The 24,623-nt window shown below is 36.2% G+C and overlaps 1 protein-coding gene across 28 annotated transcripts in view; it reads left to right on the top strand.

The window, feature by feature from the left end:
* RPS6KA6 (ribosomal protein S6 kinase A6) overlaps positions 1-24,623 on the top strand; it is a 206,716-nt gene that overhangs the window by 67,940 nt on the left and 114,153 nt on the right. For all 28 annotated transcript variants that reach the window (XM_085008807.1, XM_085008827.1, XM_085008813.1 and 25 more), the window contains one exon: positions 20,264-20,380. In XM_085008807.1, coding sequence (XP_084864933.1) covers positions 20,264-20,380 — 117 coding nt within the window. The remainder of the gene's footprint in view (positions 1-20,263; positions 20,381-24,623) is intronic.

Here is a 24,623-nt window from a genome sequence, read left to right as displayed (position 1 = left end):
ATGCTATTCAGCAGGATCTCCTTGTAAATCTATTCTAAGTTGTGTCTGATAAGCCCAAGCTCCCGATCCCTCCCACTCCCTCCCCCTCCCATCAGGCAGCCACAAGTCTCTTCTCCAAGTCCATGATTTTCTTTTCTGAGGAGATGTTCATTTGTGCTGGATATTAGATTCCAGTTATAAGTGATATCATATGGTATTTGTCTTTGTCTTTCTGGCTCATTTCACTCAGTATGAGAGTCTCTAGTTCCATCCATGTTGCTGCAAATGGCATTATGTCATCCTTTTTTATGGCTGAGTAGTATTCCATTGTGTATATATACCACTTCTTCCGAATCCAATCATCTGTTGATGGACATTTGGGTTGTTTCCATGTCCAGGCATAACTCTCCCAGACTTCAAGAAATACTACAAAGCCACAGTCATCAAAACAGTGCGGTACTGGTATCAAAACAGACAGACAGACCAATGGAACAGAATAGAGAACCCGGAAATAAACCCTGACACCTATGGTCAATTAATCTTTGACAAGGGAGGCAAGAACATAAAATGGGAGAAAGAAAGTCTATTCAGCAAGCATTGCTGGGAAACCTGGACAGCTGCATGCAAAGCAATGAAGCTAGAATACACCCTCACACCATGCACCAAAATAAACTCAAAATGGCTGAAAGACTTAAATATACGACAGGACACCATCAAACTCCTATTTGTAGTTTTTTTAAGGAACCTCCATATTCTTCTGCATATTAGTTGTACCAATCTACATTCCCACCAATACTGTAGGTGGGTTCCCATTTGTCCATGCCCTCTCCAGCATTTATTTGCAGACTTTTGAATGATGGCCATTTTGACTGGAGTGGTCGATACCTCACTGTAGTTTTGACTTTCATTTCTCTAATAACTAGCAATGTTGAACATCTTTTTAGGTGCTCTTTGGCCATCTGTCTGTCTTCTTTGAAGAAGTGTTTATATCCTTTGCCCATTTTTTCATTGGTTTGTATGGATTTTTATATTGAACTTCATGAGCTATTTGTATATTTTGGAAATTAATCCTTTGTCACTTTGTTTGGAACTATAGTCTCCCCTCTGTAGGTTGTCTTTTCATTTTGTTTATGGTCTCCTTTGCTGTGCAAAATACTTTTAAGTTTAATTAAGGTCCCATTTGTTTATTTTTGTTTTTATTTTCATTGCTCTAGGAAGTGAGTCCAAAATATTTTTGCTGTGATTTATGTCAGTGTTCTGCATGTTTTCCTCTAAGAGTTTTATAGTATTCAGTCTTACATTTAAGTCTTTAATCCATTTTGAGAGTTTTTTATATGGTGTTAGAGAATATTCTAATTTCATTCTATTAAATATAGCTTTCCAGTTTCCCCATCACCAGTTATTGAACAGACTGTCTTTTCTGCATTGTATATTCTTGCCTCCTTTGTCATAGATTAATTGACCATAGTGCAAGGGTATATTTCTGGGCTTTCTCTCCTGTTCCATTAATCTTCATTTTTGTTTTTGTGTCAGTTCAATGCTGGTTTTTTGTTTTCATTTTTGTTTTTTGGTGTTTTTGTTTTGTTTTGTTTTTGTTTGTTTGTTTTTTTGTTTTGTTTGTTTGTTTGTTTTTTGGCTGCCCCACGGCATACAGAGCTCCTGGCCTGGGATCAGATCTGAGCCAAGCTGTGAACTAAGTTGCAGCTGAGGCAGCACCAGATCCTTAACTCACTGTGCCAACTGGGATCAAACCTGTGTCCCAGTGCTCCCAATGTGCTGCTAGTCCCATTGCACCACAGCGGGAGCTCCAGTACAGTGCTGCTTGGTTTTTTGTTTGTTTGTTTGTTTGTTTTTTAGGGCTGCACCCATGGCCTGTGGTAGATCTCAGGCTAGGGGTCAAATTGGAGCTGTAGCCACCAGCCTATGCCACAGCCACAGCAACCTGTGATCCAAGCTGCATCTGTGACGTACATCATGTCTCAAGGCAATGGTCAATTGCTGACCCACTGAGCAAGGCCAGAGATCAAATCTGCATCCTTGTGGATACTAGTTGGATTCATTTCCGCTGTGCCACAACAGGAACTCCTGAGTACAATGCTGTTTTGACTATAGCTTTTCAGTATAGTCTGAAGTCAGGGAGCCTGATTCCTCCAGCTCCATTTTTCTTTCTCAGAATTGCTTTGTGTGTTTGGTATCTTTTGTGTTTCCATACAAATTTTAAAATTGTTCCAGTCTGTGAAAAATGCCATTGGTAATTTGATAGGAATTGCATTGAATCTGTAGATTGCCTTCGGTAGTATAGTCATTTTGACAGTATTGATTCTTCCAATCCAAGAACCAGGTATGTATTTTCATTCGTTTGTGTCATCATTGATGTCTTTCATCAGCATCTTATAGTGTTCAGAATATAGCTGTTTTGCCTCCATAGTTAGGTTTATTCCTAGGTATTTTTTTTTGATGTGTTGGTAAATGTGATTATTTCCTTAATTTTACTCTTTGATCTTTTATTGTTAGTATATAGAAATGCAAGAGATTTCTGTACATTAGTTTTGTATCCTGCAACTTTATTGAATTCATTGATGAGTTGTAATAGTTTTCTTGCAGTGTTTTCAGGATTTTCTATGTATAGTATCATGCTGTCTGCAAACAGTGATAGTTTACTACTTTTCCAATTTGGATTCCTTTTATTTCATTTTCTTCTCTGATTGCTGTGGTGAGGACTTCCAAAAGTATGTTGAATAAAAATGACAAGAATGAATTGTATTGTTCCTGATCTTAAAGTAAGTACTTTCATCTTTTCACTATGTTGTATTATATTGTTCCTGATCTTAGAGTAAATACTTTCAGCTTTTCACTATTGAGAATGATATTAGCTGTGGGTCTGTCATATATTGTCTTTATTGAGGTAGGTTCCCTCTATGTCCACTTTCTGGAGAGTTTTTTTTTTTTTTAAATCATAAATGGGTGTTGAAAATTGTCAGAAGCTTTCTCTGAGTCTATTGAGATGATCATATGATTTTTATCCTTTGGTTTATTAATGTAGTGTATCACACTGATTGATTTATGGATATTGAGAAATCCTTGTATCATTATCCCTGGGATAAATCCCACTTGTTCATGGTGTATGCATCTTTTAATGTATTGTTGCATTTGGTTTGCTAGTATTTTATTGAGGAATTTTGTCTTGTTTTCATGATTGACATTGGCTTGTAATTTTCTTCTTTTGTGGTATCTTTGTATGGTTTTGGTATCAAGATGATGATGACCTCATAGAATAAGTTCAAATTTGGTTATTCCTCTGCAAATTTTTGGAATAGTTTCAGAAAGGTAGTTGTCAGCTCTTCTCTAAATTTTTGGTAAAATTTGCCTGTGAAGCCATCTGGTGCTGGACATTTTAAATGTTTGTTGTTGTTTGGTGGACATTTTAAAATCACAGTTTCAATTTCATTACTTGTGATTAGTCTGTCATACTTTCTATTTCTTCCTGGTTCAGTCTTGGAAGATGGTACCTTTCCAAGAATTTGTCCATTTCTTCTAGGTTGTCCATTTTATTGTCATATATACACTCATAGTAGTCTCTTATGATCCTTTGTATTTTTGTGGATTCAGATGTTTTATCAATTTTGTTTATATTTTTAAAAACCAGCTTCTAGTTTCATTGATTTTCTCTATTATTATCTTCATCTCTGTCTCATTTATTTCTGCTCTGTCTTTATGATTTCTTTCCTTTTGCTAGCTTGGGGTTTTGTTTGTTCTTTTTTCTCTAGTTGCTTTAGGTTTAAGCTTAGGTTGTTTATTTGGGATTTTTCTTGTTTCCTGAGGTGACATTGTATTGCTATAAACTTCCCTCTGAGAATTGCTGTGTCCCATAGGTTGTGGATCATCGTATTTTCATTTTAATTTGTCTCTAGGTATTTTTTGATTCCTCTCTCATTTCTTGAGTAATCCATTGGTTGTTTAGTGGCGTATCATTTAGCCTCCACATGTTTGCATTTTTTTTACTGTTTTTTTTTTCCCTTATATTTGATTTCTATCCTCGTAGCATTGTGGTTGGAAAAGATGTTTGGTATAATTTAAATTTGCTAAAATTTACTGAGGATTGCTCTGTAGCCCAGCATGTGCTCTGTTCTGGAGATTGTTCCAGGTGCACTTGAGACAAATATGTATCTTGCTGCTTTTGGATGGAATATTCTATAAATATCAATTAAGTACATCTGGTCTAATGTGTCATTTAAGGCCTGTATTTCTTCATTGATTTTCTTTTGGGATGATCTGTCAGTTGATCTAAGTGGGGATGTTAAAGTCCCCACTATTATTGTGTTGCTGTCAATTTCTTTTTTTATGGCTGTTAGCAATTTCCTTATTTGTTGAGGTGCTCCTATATTGGGTGCATATGTATTTAAAATTGTTATAGCTTCTTGTTTGGATTCCTTGATCATTATGTAGTGTCCTTTGTCTCTTGTAACAGACATTATTTTAAAGTCAGTTTTCTCTAATGTAAGTATTGCTACTCCAGCTTTCTTACAATTTCCATTTTCATGGAATACCTTTTTCTGTATGTGTCTCTAGATCTGAAGTGGGTCTTTTAGCATATATACAGGTCTTGTTTTTTTAATCCATTCAGCCAGTTTGTGTCTTTTGATTGGATCATTTAATCCATTACATTTATTTTTCAATATATGTTCTTATTGACATTTTGTTAACTGATTAGGATATGTTTTTGTAGTTTTTTTTCTTCCTGTCCTCTTTTGTTTTTTCTCTTGTGATTTGATAATCTTTCATAATGCATTTGAATTACTCTCTCTTTTTTGTGAGTGTCTCTATAGTAGTTTTTTGGTTTGCAGTTCCCATTACATTTTAATATAGCAGTCTATATATATAAACAAGATTGTGTCAGGTAACTGTTCTGTTAATAGCAAATGAACATTCAGTATCCTGCATTTGTATTTTCTTCTCCTAATGATTGCTTATTTTGATAACCATGTTTTTGTATGGATGATTTCATACCTTTACTGAATATTTACATTCACTGGTGAGCTTTCTCATTTGTTTTCTTATTTCTAGTTTTGTTGTTTTTCTTTTCCACATAGAGAAGTTCCATTACCATTTGTTATAAAGCTGGTTTGGTGCTGCTGAGTTCTCTTACCTTTGCTGTCTGTAAAGCTTTGCTTTCTCCATCCAGTCTTAAGGAGAGCCTTGATGGATAGAGTGTTATTGGCTGTAGGTTTTTACCTTTCATCTCTTTAAGTATATCAGGCCACTCCCTTCTGGCCTGCATAATTTCTGCTGAAAAATCAGCTGATAACTGTTTTGGGGGTTCCTTTGTATGTTATTTGTTACTTTTCCCTAGTTGCTTTTAACATTTTCTCTTCATCTTTAATTTTTATCAATTTGATCAATATGTGTCTTATTGTGTTCCTCCTTGGATTTATCCTGTATAGGACTCACTGCACTATCTGGACTTCAGTATTTCCTTTCTCATGTTAGGGAATTGTTCAGCTATTATCTCTTAAAATATTTTTGCATGGAGTTCCTGTCAAGGTACAGCAGAAATGAATCCAACTCAGAACCATGAGGTTGTGGGTTTGATCCCTGGCTTTTCTCAGTGGGTTAAGGATCTGGTGTTGCCATGAGTTGTAGTGTAGGTGGCAAATACAGGCTCAGATCTGGCATTGCTGTGGCTGTGGTGTAGGCCGGCGGCTATAGGTCCAATTAGACCCCTAGCCTGGGATCCTCCATATGCCATGGGTGCGGTCCTAAAAAGACAAAAAGACAAAAAAAAATTTTTTTGCAGGCCACTTCCCTCTCTCTTCTCCTCCTGGGACCCCTAAAGTGTGAATGTTGTTGGTGTGTTTAATGTTGTTCCAGAGGTCTCTAAGACTGTCCTCATTTCTTTTCATTTTTTAAAAATATTTTGTTCCACAGTACTGATTTCCACTAGTCTGTCTTCCAGCTTACTCATTATTCCCTCTGTCTCATTTATTCTGATATTAATCCCTTCTATTCTTTTTTTAAATTTCAATTATCATATTGTTCATCTCTGTTCTTTAAATCCTCTAATTCTTCATTAAACATTTCTTCTGTCTTTTCGGTCTTGGCCTCCATTATTTTTCTGAGCTGTTTGATCATCTTTACTATCATTACTCCAAATTCTTTTTCAGATAAATTGCCTGTTTCCACCTACTTTGTTGTTCTTCTGAGGTTTTATCTTGTTCCTTTTCTGGAACATATTTCTTTGCTGTCTTATTTTATCTAACTTTCTGTGTCTGTGGTCTCTGTTCTGTAGGCTGCAGGATCATAATTCCTCTTGCTTCAGGTGTCTGCCCTCTGTTTGAGGTTGCTTCAGGGGCTTGTGCATGATTCCTGGTGGGAGGATCTGGTGCCTGCCCACTTGTGGGGGGAGCTGGATATTTTTTAGTTCTGGTAGGCAGGGCTATGTCAAGTGATATTTTTAGAGGTGGCTAAGTATGGACTGGGTATAACTTTAGGAAGCCTATCTGCTGATAGATGGGGCTGTGTTCTACCCTGTTGGTTTTTTGGCCTTTGGCTTCCCAGCACCAAAATCCTCGAGCTTTTGGATAGGATGAGGTTTCAATGATAACCTACAAGGAGAGCTCATGCCAAAAAATATTCCTTAGGTCTTTGCCCCCTTGCCTCCTCCAAGGTTTGCAGATAGGTAGTATGGCCCAGGCTTATGTGGAGTCCCTGCTTTTTTCCTGCATTCTGGTGTGCTTGAGACCTTGTACAGGACTCTGTTTTCCCGAGTCTTGTGGAGCTCCTTCAGTAAAGCCCCAGTGGTCTTCAAAGCCAAATGCTCTGACGGCTCCCCTTTTGTTCCTACTCCCCCAGGTTGGGGAGCCTGATGTCAGGCTCAGATCTCTCACTCCTCTAGGAGAACCTCTGCAATATAATTATTTTCCAGTTTGTGGGTTGCCCACCTAGCAAGTACAGCATTTCATTATATTGCTAAAGTGCCCCTCCTACAATTTTATTGTGGCCTTTTCCTTGTCTTAGGATGTTGAATGTATTTTTTGGTAGTTTCCAGTCTTTTTTATTGATAGTTGTTCAGTAGGTAGTTGTGATTTTGGTGTTTTCCTCAGAGGAGGTGAGCTCAAGTCCTTCTACTTCACTATCTTGTCTCCTCCTCTGTTTTGGACTGATTTAGGTTACTAGTTTAGTCCATCTCAGTTATTGTAGGTTTAGGCTTTCACAGTCATTTGATTGCTTTTCTTAAATTAAAACAAAAAATTAAAATACTCCCCACACTCTATGTATATCTAGCATATGTTTTAGAAAAGTTGAATATAATTAATATAATATTAGTATGTCTAGATTTGTTATGAGGAATTGATTCATTTCTCAAGACAGCCTTGACATTTGGTAAGTATTAAGCAACAAGTCACTGATAAAAGATACCCGAAATCATATTTCACTGCCTAGTCCTATGCTTCTCCCAGCATTGTCCAGATGAGAAGAAAATATGTTATGATTCTTCTTTAGTAGATGTCCAATGTGAGTTAATTTTTTGTGTTGTCAAAATAAGCATAGATGTCTTATATTTGGCAGCTTATGGCCCATTTATATTTATATTTAAAGTTTGTATGGATGATTATTATTCCCTGAAATAATATACATATTTTTAGTGCTACCAGTATTTTAGTAATTTTAAAAAAGATTGACTAATTATTAGATTTTTGTTGATTTCATTAGTATATGTTCAGCCATAAGTTTAGCGTCTAAATTTAAATATGTGTGTGTATGTGTGTGTGTGCATTTTATGGTCACACCCACAGCATATGGAGGCTCCCAGGCCAGAGACTGAATCCAAACTGCAGCTGTGACCTTGGCCTCAGCAGAGGCAATGCTTGATCCTTTAACTCACTGCACTGGGCTGGGGATTGTACCCATACCTCCATACAACCCAAGCCACTGCAGTCAGAATCTTAACCCATGGTGTCAGAGTAGGGACTTATGACTTATATTTTTATTACTCAGAAATATAAATGTTACATTTAACTGAAAATGTATGTTCAAAAAACAAAACTGATTTCATAACATTTTTAAACCCTAAATTTCTAATTTTGAAACAATTCTTGACATGTATCTCTCAGAATCCTTTAGAAAATTACTTTCACAAGTTTTATTTTACTTAAATTTATGTGTGGACATAAGTAGAAAGTATTTTAATTTGGAAAGCCTGCTTCCTATATGGTGAATGCTTTTCCTTCCTCTCTTTGTCTTTCCAGTTTGATAGATGTTTAGCTTTGCTGTGCTTCAGATATTTTTCTTCCCTTTCAAAGCTGATACTTGCTTTTGCTTTTTATTCACTTACCTCTGGGTAAAAACAGGCCCTTGTACTACAGATATGCAAAACTCTTAGATAAACAATTATCGTTCAACTAAATGTTCATGGACAGTTTCTATAAGGTGAGGTTGTATGCTGCACCATATTGGCTGCAAAGACTTACAGTGCAATTAAGTTTAATAACTTTAGTTTTTTATAGATGTTTCATGGTTTTCAAAATTTTCAGTTGACTCTCATAACCTAGAAATGGATTTGGCAGGTTTTATTCCCGTTTTATATATGAGGCAACTAATGTCTAATACGTATAATAAACTGACCCAAGTGGGAACTAGTTTGTCACTCTTCTTGTTTTTTCAGTCATCAATACAAATTGATACAGTTTTGAAAACTTAAGTATTATGCAGTTACTTTGCAATGTATATATCATTTGATGTGTTTAGTTCACCCTAGTTGTGTTTTGATATTTGCAGTGTTATTTCTGTTAGCCTTCTCTCTCTCTTTTTTTTTTTTTTTTTTTTTTTTGTATTTTTGCCTTTTTGCCTTTACTTGAGCCGCTCCTGTGGCATATGGAAGTTCCCAGGCTATGGGTTGAATTGGAGCTGTAGCCACTGGCGTACGCCAGAACCATAGCAACGCAGGATCCGAGCTGCATCTGCGACCTATACCACAGCTCACGGCAATGCTGGATCCGTAACCCACTGAGCAAGGCCAGTGATCGAACCCACAACCTCATGGTTCCCAGTCGGACTTGTTAACCACTGCGCCACGACAGGAACTCCTTTTAGCCTTCTTTCAAAGTGTGCTGATACTTGGCTTGGTTTTCAGTGATCCTGGATTATACTGCATGAGAAGGGTACCTCAAGATGCTTTTCCAGATATCTGCATGTATGTATTAACAAATTTGTAATTTAAGTGCTCCATGGAATTTCAGAGTGATTAAACTCGCCTACATACCCACAAATAAAGTAAATGTTTTAAACAGATGAATTATTACATAAAAAAACAATTTAGCTTTATAAGTCCCTCTTCTTTTGTTTCGACATGTTTTCTGGTGGTATCTATGCTCCCTCTGTTCCACAGTCCTGTGAAACTTTTGTAATAGAGTTATATAGCACGTCTTCCTAATAGGTTGTCATTAGCTTATTCTCCTTCTGATTAACAGGTGATTTCTTCCTCCTAGTCAATTCACTTGTCAAAAAATGGAGCAGTGGTGTATTTGGTAGTTCATCTTATACTTTATCAGTATGTTTTTCCAGTGTTACACCATTGTTGGCTCCCTAAATTGTAAAGATGATCATAGATTGTTGAGGTCAGAGCATATGAGTTTCGTTGTGGTTGAGCCCACGTATTTTCTTTTTTTGTTTATTGATAATTAATATGAAGTCTCCCCCCAAGCTAAAATAAAACTAACTCATAATTCTTCTTGCCTAAACTTTGTCATTTGATGTTGGAAAGAATAGTAGTCCCTATTTCAAAGTTATTGAATCTTAATTTTACAGTAGCAACACAGATTGACTATGATTAGGTACTGTGTTTAAGTTTGCTGGGGCTGCCATAACTAACTGCCATATCCTAGGTAACTTAAATAACAGATTTGTTTTCTCACAATTCTAGAGGCTAGAAGTCCAAGGTCAAGGTGGTGGCAGGGTTGGTTTCTTCTGAGGCCTCTCTGCTTGACTTGTAGATGGCTGTCTTTTCCCTGTGCCTTCACATTGTTTTTCCTCTGCATGTGTCTGTGCCTTGATCTCTGCTTCTTATAAAAACACCAGTCATATTAGATTAGGGCCCACCCTATTGACCTAATGTTACCTAATTACCTCTTTAAAGGTCCTATTTCCAAATACAGTCCCATTCTGAAGTACTATGGGTTAGGACTGCAGCATATGCATTTGAGAGGACACATTTCAGTCCATAATTTATTGTATACCTTTTTATTTTATTAAGGGATGTGGTATTTCTGACAAAGTTTGCTATCCTCAAGTCTACATTTCATCTCTCTATCCCCAGTGTGTAGTATAGTGCCTAATAAACAGCATGTGCTTCATGAATGTTGTTGATTTTTTTTGAATGAGTGGTTAAATACAGAGAAAAGGGTATATTATGAGAAGATAATGTGATATATCACAACTTTATTATACCAGGATAGGAAAAAATTTTTAGAAGATGATTCACTCTTAGGAAAAACAAATGGGTTACTGATAATACATTACCACCTTATCATGAGCTAGATTTCTACTGCTGTCAAGCTTACAGAATCGTGTAGAACCAGAAGAAAGCAAGGTGGAGGAAGCAAAGAGTAGTGCAGATGAGGAAAAAAGGAACACTTTAATAGTAAGCATCAGTAAGTACAGACTTGGAGAAGCTGAGAAATATTAGGCAGTAGATAAGAATGAAGTGGGTGGGAGCAGATAAAATAAGACCAATATTAGAAGTGATGGCATGGAAGTGTATCGGATAATTGGACACTACAAAATAGTGGCATACAAATAATAAAACATTTCTGTAATATTTAGCCATTTGTGGGTGTGTATATATGTATTCATATGCATATCTATCTATGTAAATATATCTGTATATCTTAGAAACACCTAAATAATGTTTTCCACTTCTTACTATGAATGAGAATCATTTGGGAATGTTTTTAAAAATACATATATGCCTATACCCCATTCTAGTTCTAATGACCATAATCTTGAGGGTGGAACTCAAACATCTATATTAAATGAATATTTATTCATAAGTAATTTTTATTTGGAACTAGGGCATTGTAAACTAATGTATACTTAAAGACAAACTAGCCATAATTTAGTAATATGGTACAATATATTTGTTTGCCTAGGAATATATGTCTATAAAAGGCAGATGGACAACCAGTAGGTTAATATCAGCATTTTTTTAAAAGTACAGATTCTGGGTTCATTATGCCCTTCATTTGTGTTGAGTACAACACAGTGTAATAAAAATATCAATCATAAATAATCTGGTAACATGTTTATATTCTTCACACTCTAAGGGAAAATGCTTATATTATCAAATTTAGATATATTGTCATCACGAAGTCAGTTCTATTCAAAATTGAGGTAATTCTATTATTTAGAATGAATCTCCCATTTCCATATTTCCGTTTTATGTTTAAATAAATTATGCAATTTTATTTTCTCTTTTTTAAAAAAAGTAATTTTAATTTTGAGGGTTTCTTTGCCTTATTTTCAAAACACCCTTTTATTTAATTATTTATTTATTTTTTATTTATTTATTTTGATTTCCCCTGTACAGCATGCGGACCAAGTTACACAAACATGTATACATAATTTTTCCTCCCATTATTGTGTTTTGATGTAAGTATCTAGACATAGTTTTCAATGAAACACAGCAGGATCTCATTGTAAATCCACTCCAAGAGCAATAGTTTGCATCCCTTAACCCCAAGCTCCCGATCCCTCCCTCTCCCCTCGGGCAGCCACAAGTCTATTCTCCAAGTCTATGATTGGCTTTTCTGTGGAAACGTTCATTTGCGCTGTGTATTAGATTCCAGTTATAAGTGATATCATATAGTCTTTATCTTTTTCTTTCTCACTTATGTCACTCCGGATGAGGGTCTCTCGTTCCATCCATATAGCAACAAATGGCATTATGTCGTTCTTTATGGCTGAGTAGTATTCCATTTTTTATATATACCACATCTTCCTAATCCAATCATCTGTTGATGGACATTTGGGTAGTTTCCAGCTCTTGGCTATTGTGAATAGAGCTGCAATGAACATGTGGGGACATGTGTCTTTTTTAAGGAAGGTTTTGTCCAGATTTATGCCCAAGAGTGGGATTCCTGGGTCATATGGTAGTTCTATGTACACATTTCTAGGGTACCTCCATACTGTTCTCCATAGGGGTTGTATCAGCTTGCATTCCCACCAACAGTGCAAGAGAGTTTGCTTTTCTCCACACCCCCTCCAGCATTTGTTATTTGTGGACTTATTCATGATGGCCATTCTGACCAGTGTGAGGTGGTATCTCATGGTAGTTTTGATTTGCATTTCTCTAATAATCAGGGATGTTGAGCATTTTTTCATGTGCTTGTTGGCCATCTGTATATCTTCCTTGGGGAAATGTCTATTCAGGTCTTTTGCCCATTTTTCAGTTGGGTGGTTGGCTTTTTGCTGTTGAGTTGTATAAGTTGCATGTATATCCTAGAAATTAAGCCCTTGTCATTAGCATCCTTTGAAACTATTTTCTCCCATTCTGTAATGTCCTTTTCTTTTCTTTTTGGTTTCCTTTGCTGTGCCAAAGCTTGTCAGTTTGATTAGGTCCCATTGGTTTATTTTTGCTCAAATTTTTGTTACCTTGGGAGAATGACCTGAGAAAATATTCATGAGGTTGATGTCAGAGAATGGTTTGCCAATGTTCTCTTCCAAGAATTTGATGGTGTCTTGTCTTATATTTAAGTCTTTCAGCCATTTTGAGTTTATTTTTGTGCATGGTGTGAGGGTGTATTCTAGTTTCATTGCTTTGCATGCAGCTGTCCAGTTTTCCCAGCAATTCCTGCTGAATAGACTTTCTTTTTCCCATTTTATGCTCTTGCCTCATTTTTCAAAGATTAATTGGCCATAGGCATCAGGGTTTATTTCGGCGTTCTCTATTCTGTTCCATTGGTCTGTCTGTCTGTTTTGATACCAGTACCACACTGTCTTGATGACTGTGGCTTTGGAATGTTCCCTGAAATCTGGGAGAGTTATGCCTCCTGCTTGGTTTTTGTTTCTCAGAATTGCTTTGGCAATTCTGGGTCTTTTGTTGTTCCATGTAAATGTTTGGACTGTTTGTTGTAGTGCTGTTAAAAATGTCATGGGTAATTTGATAGGGATTGAATTGAAGCTGTAGATTGCTTTGTGTAGTATGGCCATTTTTACAATATTAATTTTTCCAATCCATGAACATGGTATATCTTTCCATTTCTTTACATCTTCTTTAATTTCCTTGATTAAAGTTTTATAGTTCTCAGCATGTATGTCCTTTACCTCCTTGGCCAGATGTATTCTCAGGTATTTGGTTTTTTGAGGTGCAATATTAAAAGTAATTGTATTTTGTATTACTTTTCTAATATTTCATTGTTAGTATACAGAAACATGATTGGTTTCTGGATGTTAATCGTATATCTTGCTACTTTGCTGAATTTGTGGAACAGTTCAAGTAGTTTTTGGGTTGAGTCCTTAGGGTTTTCTATATATAGTATCATGTCATCTGCATACAGTGACAGTGTTACCTCTTCTATTACTATGTGGATGCCTTTTTTTTTTGTTTGTTTGTCTAATTGCTAGGACTTGTAAAACTATCTTGAATAACAGTGGTAAGAGTGCACATCCTTTTCTCATTCCTGATTTTAGTGGAAAGTTTTTCAGCTTTTCCCCATTGAGTATTATTTTTGCTGTGGGTTAGTCATAAATGGCTTTGATTATGTTCCCTCTATACCACTTTGGCGAGATTTTTTTTTATCACAAATGGATGTTGGACCTTGTCAAATGCTTTTTTTTGAAATCTATTGAGATGATCATGGAGTTTTTGACTTTTCTTTTTTGAATGTGGTGTATAATGTCGATGGATTTATGTATGTTGAGCCATCCTTTTGAACCTTGGATGAACCCCACCTGGTCATGGTGTATGATCTTTTTTGATATGTTGTTGGATTCAGATGGCTAAAAGTTTTTTGAGAATTTTTGCGTCTATATTCATCAAATATATTGGCCTATAGTTTTCTTTCTTGGTGATATCTTCATGTGGTTTTGCAAGTGGGGTGATGGTGGTGTCATAAAATGTCTTTCGGAGTGTTCCTTCTTCCTCAACCTTTTGAAAAAGTTTAAGGAGGATGGGCACCAGATCCTCTTTGTATGTTTGTTAGATTTCTTCTGTGAAGCCATCTGGTCCTGGGCTTTTATTTTTAGGGAGTGTTTTAAGACATACTCAATTTCATTTCTAGTGATCAGTGTGGTCAGTTGGTCTATTTCTTCTTGATTCAGTTTTCGCAGGCTATAAGACTCTAGAAAGTTGTCCATTTCTTCCAGCTTGTCAAATTTTTTGGCATATAATTGTTCATAGTATTATATATATATTTTTTGTATTTCTGCAGTATCCGTTGTGATTTCTCCTTTTTCACTTCTGATTTTGTTTATTTGGTTTCATTCTCTCCTCTTCCTAGTGAGTCTAGCCAGCGGTTTGTCAATTTTGTTCATCTTTTCAAAGAACCAGCTCTTGGTTTTATTAATTTTCTCTCTTTTGTTTTGAATCTATATTTTTTTGATTTCCTCATTGATCTTTATGATTTCCTTCCTTCTGCTGACTTTAGGTTTTTTGTGTTCTTTTTCTAATTTGTTTATGTGAAGGATTAAGTTGTCAATTTGAGATGTTCCTTCTTTTTTAAGGAAGGCCTCTATCGCTATGAATTTCCCTGTGTGCACTGCTTTTGCGGCATCCCATAGATTTTGAGAGGTTGTGCCTTCATTTTAATTTGTCTTGAAGTATTTTTTAATTTCCTCCTTGATTTCCTCATTGACCCATTGATTTTTTTAGTAGCATGTTGTTTAGTCTCCATGTAGTAGGTTTTTTCTCATTTCTTTTCCTGTGGTTGATTTCTAGTTTCATGGCATTGTGGATAGAGAAGATACTTGAAATAATTTCTATGCTCCTAAATTTGTTGAGGTTAGCTTTGTGCCCCAATATGTAATCCATTCTTGAGAATGTTCCATGCACACTTGAGAAGAATATGTATTCTGATATTTTGTGACGTAGTGTCCTGAAGATGTCAATTAAGTCTAATTTTTCTATTGTTTCCTTTAGGATCTCTGTTGCTTTATTGGTTTTCTGTCTAGGTGGTCTGTCCATTGATGTGAGTGGGGTGTTAGAGTTTCCTACTATGATTGTATTTCCATCAATTTCTCCTTTTATGTCTGTTAGTTTTTGTTGTATGTATCTGGGTGCTTCTGTATTTGGGGCATATATTTTGACGATAGTGATATTGTCTTCGTGAATGGATCCCTTAATCATTAAATAGTGTCCTTCTTTGTCTTTCTTTATACCTTTTGTTTTAAATTCTGCTTCTTCTGATATGAGTATGGCAACTCTTCCTTTCCTGTCCTGTCCATTGGCAGGAAATATCTTTTCCCACCCTCTCACTTTCAATCTACATGTGTCCTTTGCTCTAAGGTGAGTTTCTTGTAGGCAGCATATTTAAGTTTTTTGCATTTTTATGCACTCAGCCACTCTGTGTCTTTTGATTGGAGCATTCAGTGCATTGACATGTAAGGTGATGATTGATAGATGTTTATTTATTGCCATTTTAAACCTTGTTTTCCCATTGATTCTATGATTCTCCATTCTTTCTTTTTCTTGGTTGGATGGTCTCTAGTTATTTTCTGCTTGAGTGTTTTTCTTTTCATTTTTTTGCGAAGGTAATGTTTGATTTTGATTTGTGCTTGCCCTGTTTTTTAAGTATGTTAAACCCTTCCTATAACTCTGTATTTTAGCCTGATACTCCTGTAGGTTCATACACTTCATTACCATACTAAAATTAAAAAAAAAAGAAAATTAAAATAAGAATCTATTTATTTCCTTACTTTCCTTCCCCACATTTCATGATTTTGATGTCTCTTTTTTTCTTTTTAATTTTATTTTGTTTTAAACGTGCTCATGATTAGATCTGTATGCTGGCTTATTTGAGTGACTGCTGCCTTATTGTGGTTTCCTCCATCCTAGATCTTCCTCTCTCTCTCTCTCTTTTTTTTTTTTTTTTTTTTTTGATTTAGAGAAGCCCTTTCATCATTTCTTTTAGAATGAGTTTTGTATTGCTGTATTCTTTTAGCTTTTGTTTGTTGGAAAAAATTTTTATTTCCCCTTCTGTTTTAAATGATACTCTTGCATTCTAGGTTGCATATTTTTTCTTTCAGCGCTTTAAATATCTCTTGCCATTCCCTCCTGGCCTGTAGAGTTTTTGTAGAGAAATCAGCTGATAGCCTTATGGGGGTTCCCTTAAGGGAACATTTTGCCTTTCTCTTGCTGCCTTTAGGATCCTCTCTTTATTGTTAACTTTTGCCATTTTTATGATAATGTGTCTTGGTGTGGGTCTATTTGGATTCAACTTGTTTGGGGCCCTCTGTGCTTCCTGTATCTTGAACTCAGTATCCTTTAGATTTGGGAAGTTTCCAGCGATAATTTCTTCAAATATATTTTCCATCCCTTTTTCTTTTTCTACTCCTTCTGGAATTCCTATTATGCGTAGATTGACCCACTTTATATTATTCCATAGGTCTCTTATATTGCTTTCCTGTTTTTTGATTTGGTTTTCTGTCTGCTGTCCTGTTTGTGTGATTTCCAGAGGCAGGGCAGGCCAGGGTGGGGAAAGCCCCTGAGGTGGTTGGCTTCCTGTGAGTGGTGAGGCACTGCCATCCCTGGGATGGCAGGCGGCCTCAGGTCAGATGTGCTTGGGGCAGGGGAGGGGGGGATGCACTAGGCAGCACTGCTCTCTGCTAGCTGGTGGGCAAGTGTGCTTGCTGGGTGCAGGGAGTATTCTATGGCAGCCCACCCCTTCTCTCCCCTCCCCAACACTGGCACCTTGTCTCTCCTGCAGGTCCAGCTCTTCCCCCTGGTTCCCTCTGTTGTGGCTTTCCACTCCCCAGCCCTTACCGTATTGCTCCCTCCACCCACGACACACTGCTTCCTAGTCCCTCAGGCTGTCTCTGCACTATCAACCCCAACCCGCTCCCGGGGACCAATTTCTGGAGCCAGGGTATCGGTACCCAGCCCCCACCCAAGCATCTCAGTTTTTGGTGACTGTGCCAGTAGTTCAGATGATCTGTTCAGTTCTCACTCTGCTTTTCAGATCTCAGACCTACTGCTGCACTCTTCTTGGCGCCTGGATATGCCTCTGACTCAGTTGTTCTTTACATCAATTAGGTGACTTTCCAGGGTGTGGGTTCCCTTTCTCCTTCACAGTTCCCTTTCAGGAGTGCCAGTCCAGTCCTGATTCCCCTTCTCTCACTCTCCTCTTTTCTCTTGTTTTATCCGGTTATGTCACGAGATTCTTGCTGTTATTGGAGGTTTAAGTTCTTATGCCAGCGTTTAGTTGCTGTTCTCTGCAAGTGATTTAACATGTAGATGTGTTTTTATTGTTGTGTTTGTGGGAGAGGGCCAGCACATCCCCCTACTCTTCTGCCATCTTGTCTTCTCTCTAATTTTGAGGGTTTTTTATTGATTAATTTTACTTTTAAATATATCTTTCTTTTTCAAAATAAATGTTTTGTTCTTTTTTTATGAAATTGGTTTTTTTTTTTTTTTTGGCTGTCTGCTTCTGTAAGATGGCACAAGTAGTTTGCTAAGCATTAGGAATGCAGAGACGAATGTGATAGTACCTGAATACATGAAACTCATGTCTAGAGGGAGAGAAAAATGAAGTAATAAGTTGTTAAGACATAGTGTGACATGTCCATGGTGAATGGCTGCTGGGAAACATTATCTTTTCTAATATAGTAGCATTTTCATGTTCAAAATTTTATAGGTCCATACTGCTGAAAATCAAAAGACATATTGCATATTTAAAGGATGGGCATATGTAATTAGGAGAAGAGGCATTGGGAAGACATTTCCATTTGAAGACTTGCTTAGGTTTGTTGAAATTGAGTAGAATAGAGTATAGTTGTTTCCTAGCTCTAAATTTTTTCAAAAACTGGTGTCATTGTGATCCATGTTTATAATGATAATCTTAAACATGACAGAAACTGAAGTGCCTTCTTAAACATAAAAACACTGTGTTGTGTTCAATATAATATAACAGACTTGGAGGGAACATTAAAGAACCATGTAACATGATAGTTTTGTCATGTGAGAACACCGAGGTAGAATGGTTTGTAATTTGGCCAAGGCTGCTTACCTTATGCATGGCAGAGCTAGAGTGTATGACTTTCACCACCATCTCTTTTTTTTTTGATTACCAAAGCTTCCAATAAGTAAGTTTTTGTAATATTCTGTGACCATTACTTCATTCAAAATCTGTAGCGTAAAATCAGTTAACCATAATATTAATGAGTATACAATTTGATGTCGCTTCTGATATACATATACTATGTTGCAAAGGTGCATAAAGATATGCCATACTTTAATATAATCCCAAAATATCAGCCACAAAGCATATGTATTTGCATTAGAAAAGGTTCTTGACTGAAAAAAAAGACCCCTTGAAAAGGGTAAACTCACTCTCATAGATACTTAAAATTGAGTCTGGTGAAATAATATTTTGACATGTAAGAAACATCCACAGACAGTTTCAGGACTGATTCTTCATTTCTGACTGATGAGTGGTTCCTTAAAGCTAAAATCCCTCTTCTGGATACCCCTCTTGAAGGAGTGAATGTCTGACTGCCTATGTAACATGGAAGTTATTGTAGCTGCCGTGAAGCCTAGCTTATGTGGGACCATGCTGTTTTCCCACTTTGGCCACAGTCACCATTGATTTTAATCATTTAATTAATGGGTGAATTTATTGAGAACATTCTTGCAATCCAGACCAGAATTAATATGATATAATAGAAAGCTACCAAGACTTCTAGATATTGTGATTAACTAGCTATGCGAACTTAAACTCTGTCTCGGTTTTTTCTCCATACAGTCAGAAGGTTGGATAGTATGTCCCAACTCTTGTCATTTTGCGATATGTGATACATCTGAGGTTTTTCTCCCCATCCTAGCTACTGTCCTAGGAACTAGAATTACAGTTCACTTGAGTGTATTCTTGATATAGGCTCCTATATCAAGGAGCAGAAACACCCCTTGGGTGGCTTCCTTTCTGCCTGACTCAGGTCGTAGGAAATCTGGCATATAATAATTTTTATTTTTTAACAATGGCATCGGTAGCATATTTAAGTTCCATGGCTAGGGGTCAAATTGGAGCTGCAGCTGCAGGCCTACACCACAGCCACAACAACCAGATCCAAGCAGCATCTGTGACCTATGCCACAGCTTGTCGCAACACTGAATCTTTAACCCACTGCAAAGCTAGGGATTGAACCCACCCTCACAGAGAATGTCAGGTCCTTAAGCCACTGAGCCACAACAGAAACTCCCAGCATATAATTTATATATAAAGTTTCAATAAAAGTAGCGTCATGACCTCAAACATATGTTTGGGTTTTGCAGATTTTATTTGTCTTTGCCTTTCTCTTTTTTTTCGTCTTTTTGTCTTTTTGTTGTTGTTGTTGTTGCTATTTCTTGGGCCGCTCCCGCGGCATATGGAGGTTCCCAGGCTAGGGGTTGAATCGGAGCTGTAGCCACCGGCCTACGCCAGAGCCACAGCAACGCGGGATCCGAGCCGCGTCTGCAACCTACACCACAGCTCACGGCAACGCCGGATCATTAACCCACTGAGCAAGGGCAGGGACCGAACCCGCAACCTCATGGTTCCTAGTCGGATTCGTTAACCACTACGCCACGACGGGAACTCCTGCCAGTTTCTTTTTAAATGACATGGCTAGTTGGATATTTAAATATTTAAATATCGTTGACTACTTAAAGTGATATAGTGAAATACTATTTAAAAGAACTCTCGAGGTTCACATGTTTTGTCATGTCCCACAATTTACAAGGTTTAATCTATCTCTTGACTTTCTCCACATCCACCTAATAAGTTACACTCCAACGAGGGTCTTAAGACTCTTTTTAGTTGTTGATATTTTTCTTTTCTCTCTACCTAGTTGGAACAAAAGCTGAAGCATAGATTATATATGCTTCTCTTTACATGAAATTACATAATAGGGTTGTGGTGGTATATCTCTCTATATATGTTAGAAAACACAGGAAATGGGGATATTAGTAGCCCTTAAAACTCTGTGCTGGATTGAAAGAGTTAGGTATTAAATTACTCCTGATGTGATTTCTGGTTCTAAATGGAGCTGCTTATAAGATGTTGCAACTATATTTGAGTATTGCTTGTATTTCTTTTTACAGGATGAAGGAGTTGTTAAAGAAATCCCTATTACTCATCATGTTAAGGAAGGATATGAAAAAGCAGATCCTGCACAATTTGAATTGCTCAAGGTTCTTGGTCAGGGATCCTTTGGAAAGGTAATGGATGCTATTTTCTCCATTTGCTTTTCTTCTAAACATTTAGTGGGGACGTGTACACATAGGCAGAAATCTGATAAATGTGCCATTTCTAAACTTATCAAAAGATATATACAAGGGCAGCTCTAATCTTTCTCCTTTTTAATTTCTGTTCCATTTTAGTTCCATTTCTTTTTTCTTCACTTTATTAAAATTAAAGTATAGTTGATTTATAATGTGCCAATTTGTGCTCTAGAGCAAAGTGACACAGTTTATGTGTGTGTGTGTGTGTGTATAAAAACATTCACACATTCCATTTTTTATATTATCCTTCATCATAGTATCACAAGAGACTGGATATAGTTCCCTGTTCTATACAGCAGAACCTCATTGTTTATCCATTCTAAATGTAATAGTTTACATCTACTAACCACAAACTCCCAGTCCATCCCATTCCCTCCCCTTCCCCCTTTGGCAACCACAAGTCTGTTCTCTATGTCTGTGAGTCTGTTTCTGTATTGTAGATAGGTTCATTTGTGCCATATTTTAGATTTTACATATAAGTGATATCATGGTATTTGTCTTTTCTTTCTGACTTACTTCACTTAGTATGATAATTTCTAGTTGCATCCATATTGCTACACATGGAATTATTTCATTCTTTTTTATGGCTGAGTAATATACCATTGTATATATGTACCACCTCTTCTTAATCCATTCATCTGTTGATGGTTAGTCCCATTTCTTTATATTTCTCTATAATAAAGTTTTCTAATCCTCTGGGATCACTGATTTCTCTAGGACAAAATATAACATGCTATTTATTAGCTGCCTAAATCAAGATAGTTTGAGTTTTGTAAAAAAGGTCTTGTTTCTCTGTTCACATGCTGATATAATCTCAGCTTTCTTTATCAGTGATTTCATCTCTGTTCCTTATCTCTATCATAGAAGTTAGAATGTGTATGTCAATTCATATAGGAATGAATGAATTAATCTATTATCTGTTAAAGCAAGTATGTGTATGAAGTACAGTAATGGTAAGTACTGGGTAGTATATGGATTGTATAAAATTCCTGCCTTCAAAGAGGTTAAATTTCAAGGGAAAAAGCCAAATTGAGGATGATAAACTCTGACACTCATTATTAGAATTGTTTTATTAAGTGCTTAATGTCATATGATTCTTGGAAAAGAAGTATGTAGATCCTATTCCTGACTTTTGTACATCTAACATCTAAGACATGAAAAATATATACACACATTAATGGCCTTTAGGAAGCAGCAACAGCAGTTTAGAGGAAGAAGATAATGAGAAACTATTCTTTTCAGAGTGAATGAGATTTACTTTCAAGGGGGAAAGTAAAGCAGTTGATATTATTATGCACTGAAATATTTTAAAAGAAAGACATTTATTGAACACCTAGGGTGTGCATAACATGAATATAACATTGGCGAATATAGTAGACATTAATTGTCTCAAAGTAATATGATATATATGTGGTATAGGATATAACATGTAAAATATAGAGAAACATTTTAGGACATGGAAAGACAAACTAAGGTGGATTATGGTTTGGCAGTGAATTGGTGTATAAAGACAAGGAGGTAGGACTTTAATAGTTATACTGGGAAGAGTAAAACTAGAGGGAGCTTTTTAATAGATTTTGTGTATGCATGGGGGGTTGTATTTATAGAACTGACCTGAAGAGTAGGTATGTGCATTCTGAACACCTTTATTTTTTGAAGTTATTAAAAGTACAATATTCTTTTAAATATTTTACATTATATTTTTATGATGTTAATTTTAGAACAGAGGTGAAGTTCTTTTTATATCCCTTGTATATAAATGCTTAAATATCTACTTAAATAAAATCTTACTAGGAAAACATTGCAAGCCATTAAAAGTATTTGTTCTGTTACTGCGTGTGTGTGTGTGTGTGTGTGTGTGTATGTGTGTGTGTATGTATTCATATGTGTATTTATATCCTCTTTTCTCCAGAAAGGATTTAAGGCTGTCATAGATGAGTACCAAATAAGATTAAATTAGAAATAAGTTGGGGGATGTTCCTGTTCTAGCTCAGCAGATTAAGAACCCAGCTAGTATCCATGAGGGTATGGGCTCAGTCCCTGGCCTCGCTCAGTGGGTTAAGAATCTGGCATTGCTACAAGCTGTGGCATAGGTCACGGATGTGGCTTGGATCTGACGTTGGCTGTGGCTGTGGTGTAGGCTGCAGCCTACAGCTGCAATTCAACCCCTAGCCTTGGAACTTCCATATGCCATGTGTGCAGCCCTAAAAAGATAAAAAAAATAAAAAAATAATAAGTTGGGAAGATGATATAAGCAGGAAAATTAGAGCAGGAAAGATGAGATGAAGCCAGGAATAAACTCTACTGTTCACAAATGCTTGGTATAAGGGCTTAGAAATGAGACACAAGTGAAGACAAATTTTTTTGGCAGCCATTATGAAGAAGCTGAAATTTTTTATTTTTTATGGCTGCACATGCAGCATATGGAAGTTCCCAGGCCAGGGACTGAATCTGAGGCACCTATGCAACCTATGCAACAGCTGCAGCAACTCCAGATAATTAAACCCACTGTGCTGGGCCAGGGATCAAACTCATTCCTCTATGGTGACCTGAGCCACTGCAGTTGGAGTCATAACCCACAGTGCCATAATAAGAACTCCAAGAAGCTGATACATTTAATTGTATGATTATTGACTGTATCTTCTTTAAGAAACAGATCAAACAGACCAGATAAATTTTTCTCTTGGGGCTTCATAAAGGGAATGCAGTACAACATAATGAAATGTCCTTAGTAACATCTGCACAATAAATATAGCAACATGTTAACAAGTTGTCAATGCAGTCCTTAAAAAATTCAGGGAACCCTCAGCTTTGTACAGGAACTTTGGTTTGACAAGGGTATCACAGAAGTCTTTTTATTTGTAATACTAAAATACAGAATAGTGATCTTTGTGCAATTCATCAACCAAAGAAATATTGAGGAGGTGGCTTATTTTTCTTTTCTCCTAGGATGTGAACATACTTGCTTGTCAGTATTACGTCATTTACGTAGGCATTGTGTGGGTGAGACTTGCTATTTACTGAACCTATTCAGGAATTTTGCCAAGGCTATGAATCAGTTAAGTGTAGAAGCAATTCCAGGAAACTTTGGACTACAATCGTATTTATAATTTTTCTGTAAAAGTTCCATTGTTAAAATGCAATAAATGGAATTTTAGCCTATATAAAGCTTTGTGACATTAAATGTCTTTATAGTGTCTTTAATGGGGAAAAACTACGAAAATCACTTGTAAAATTGTATTTTAAAGAAGCATGCATTGTCATCATAAAAGATGCATATAAACTTCTGTGCAAAGCACACCAAGTATGGTGCTATTAATGACCGTTAATGTGTCGATTGAAATGTGTATACCAAACAACTTATATTAAATGATTTTAAGCACAATAAAATGCAGCACATGAATACATATTTGAAATTATCAGACAAGCCTTTCTTATATTTCACATGCCAAGTCATATTTACACAAAGCATACATTTTAAAATTCATAGATCATAATAATTTTGTATTTTGGTAGTAAAGCCTTTAAATATAGAACTTGAAAATGAATTTTGAAAATATCAAACCCTTTTCCTGTTATGTTTAATTATTTATATATCAAAAATTAGTTTTAAAATATATGTGTATAATTTCAGATTTCTTGGAATTGGTCCATTCTTTTCAATCAGTGTTAAAGCTATGCAATTTTTTGGTTCATTTAATCAAATATTTTATTTCTTCCTGGAAAATATAGAAGTCCATATGACAGAGAAAAAAGTATATTGGAGTAATTAACTCATTTATTTTTCTTCTGAATAAATTCCAAGAAAAGGATTAGGGTGACTGAAAAGAAACATCTCAGACAGGGATAGATAAGTTCTTATTGTTTTATTTTTTATTATTATTTTTTAGTAGTTATTTCCCTAATACATTTTTTTTCCTACTCTACAGCATGGAGACCCAGTTACACATACATGTACACATTCTATTTTCACACATTATCATGCTTCATCGTAAGTGCCTAGACATAGTTCCCAGTGCTACACAGCAGGATCACGTTGCTAATCCAGTCCAAAGGCAATAGTTTGTATCTATTAACCCAAAGCTCCCCAATCACCCCACGCACTCCCTCTCCCCCTTGGCAACACAAGTCTGTTCTCGTGGTCCATGATTTTCGTTTCTGTGGAAAGATTCACTTGTGT

This window comes from Sus scrofa, chromosome X, assembly GCF_054392235.1.
Source record: "Sus scrofa isolate SSC_HxYL_T2T_F1_AM1 chromosome X, Sscrofa_HxYL_maternal_Yorkshire_Landrace_v2.0, whole genome shotgun sequence".
NCBI lineage: Eukaryota > Metazoa > Chordata > Mammalia > Artiodactyla > Suidae > Sus > Sus scrofa.
The sequence above is the reverse complement of the archived record's forward strand: the minus strand, read 5'-3'. Positions and strand labels throughout refer to the sequence as shown.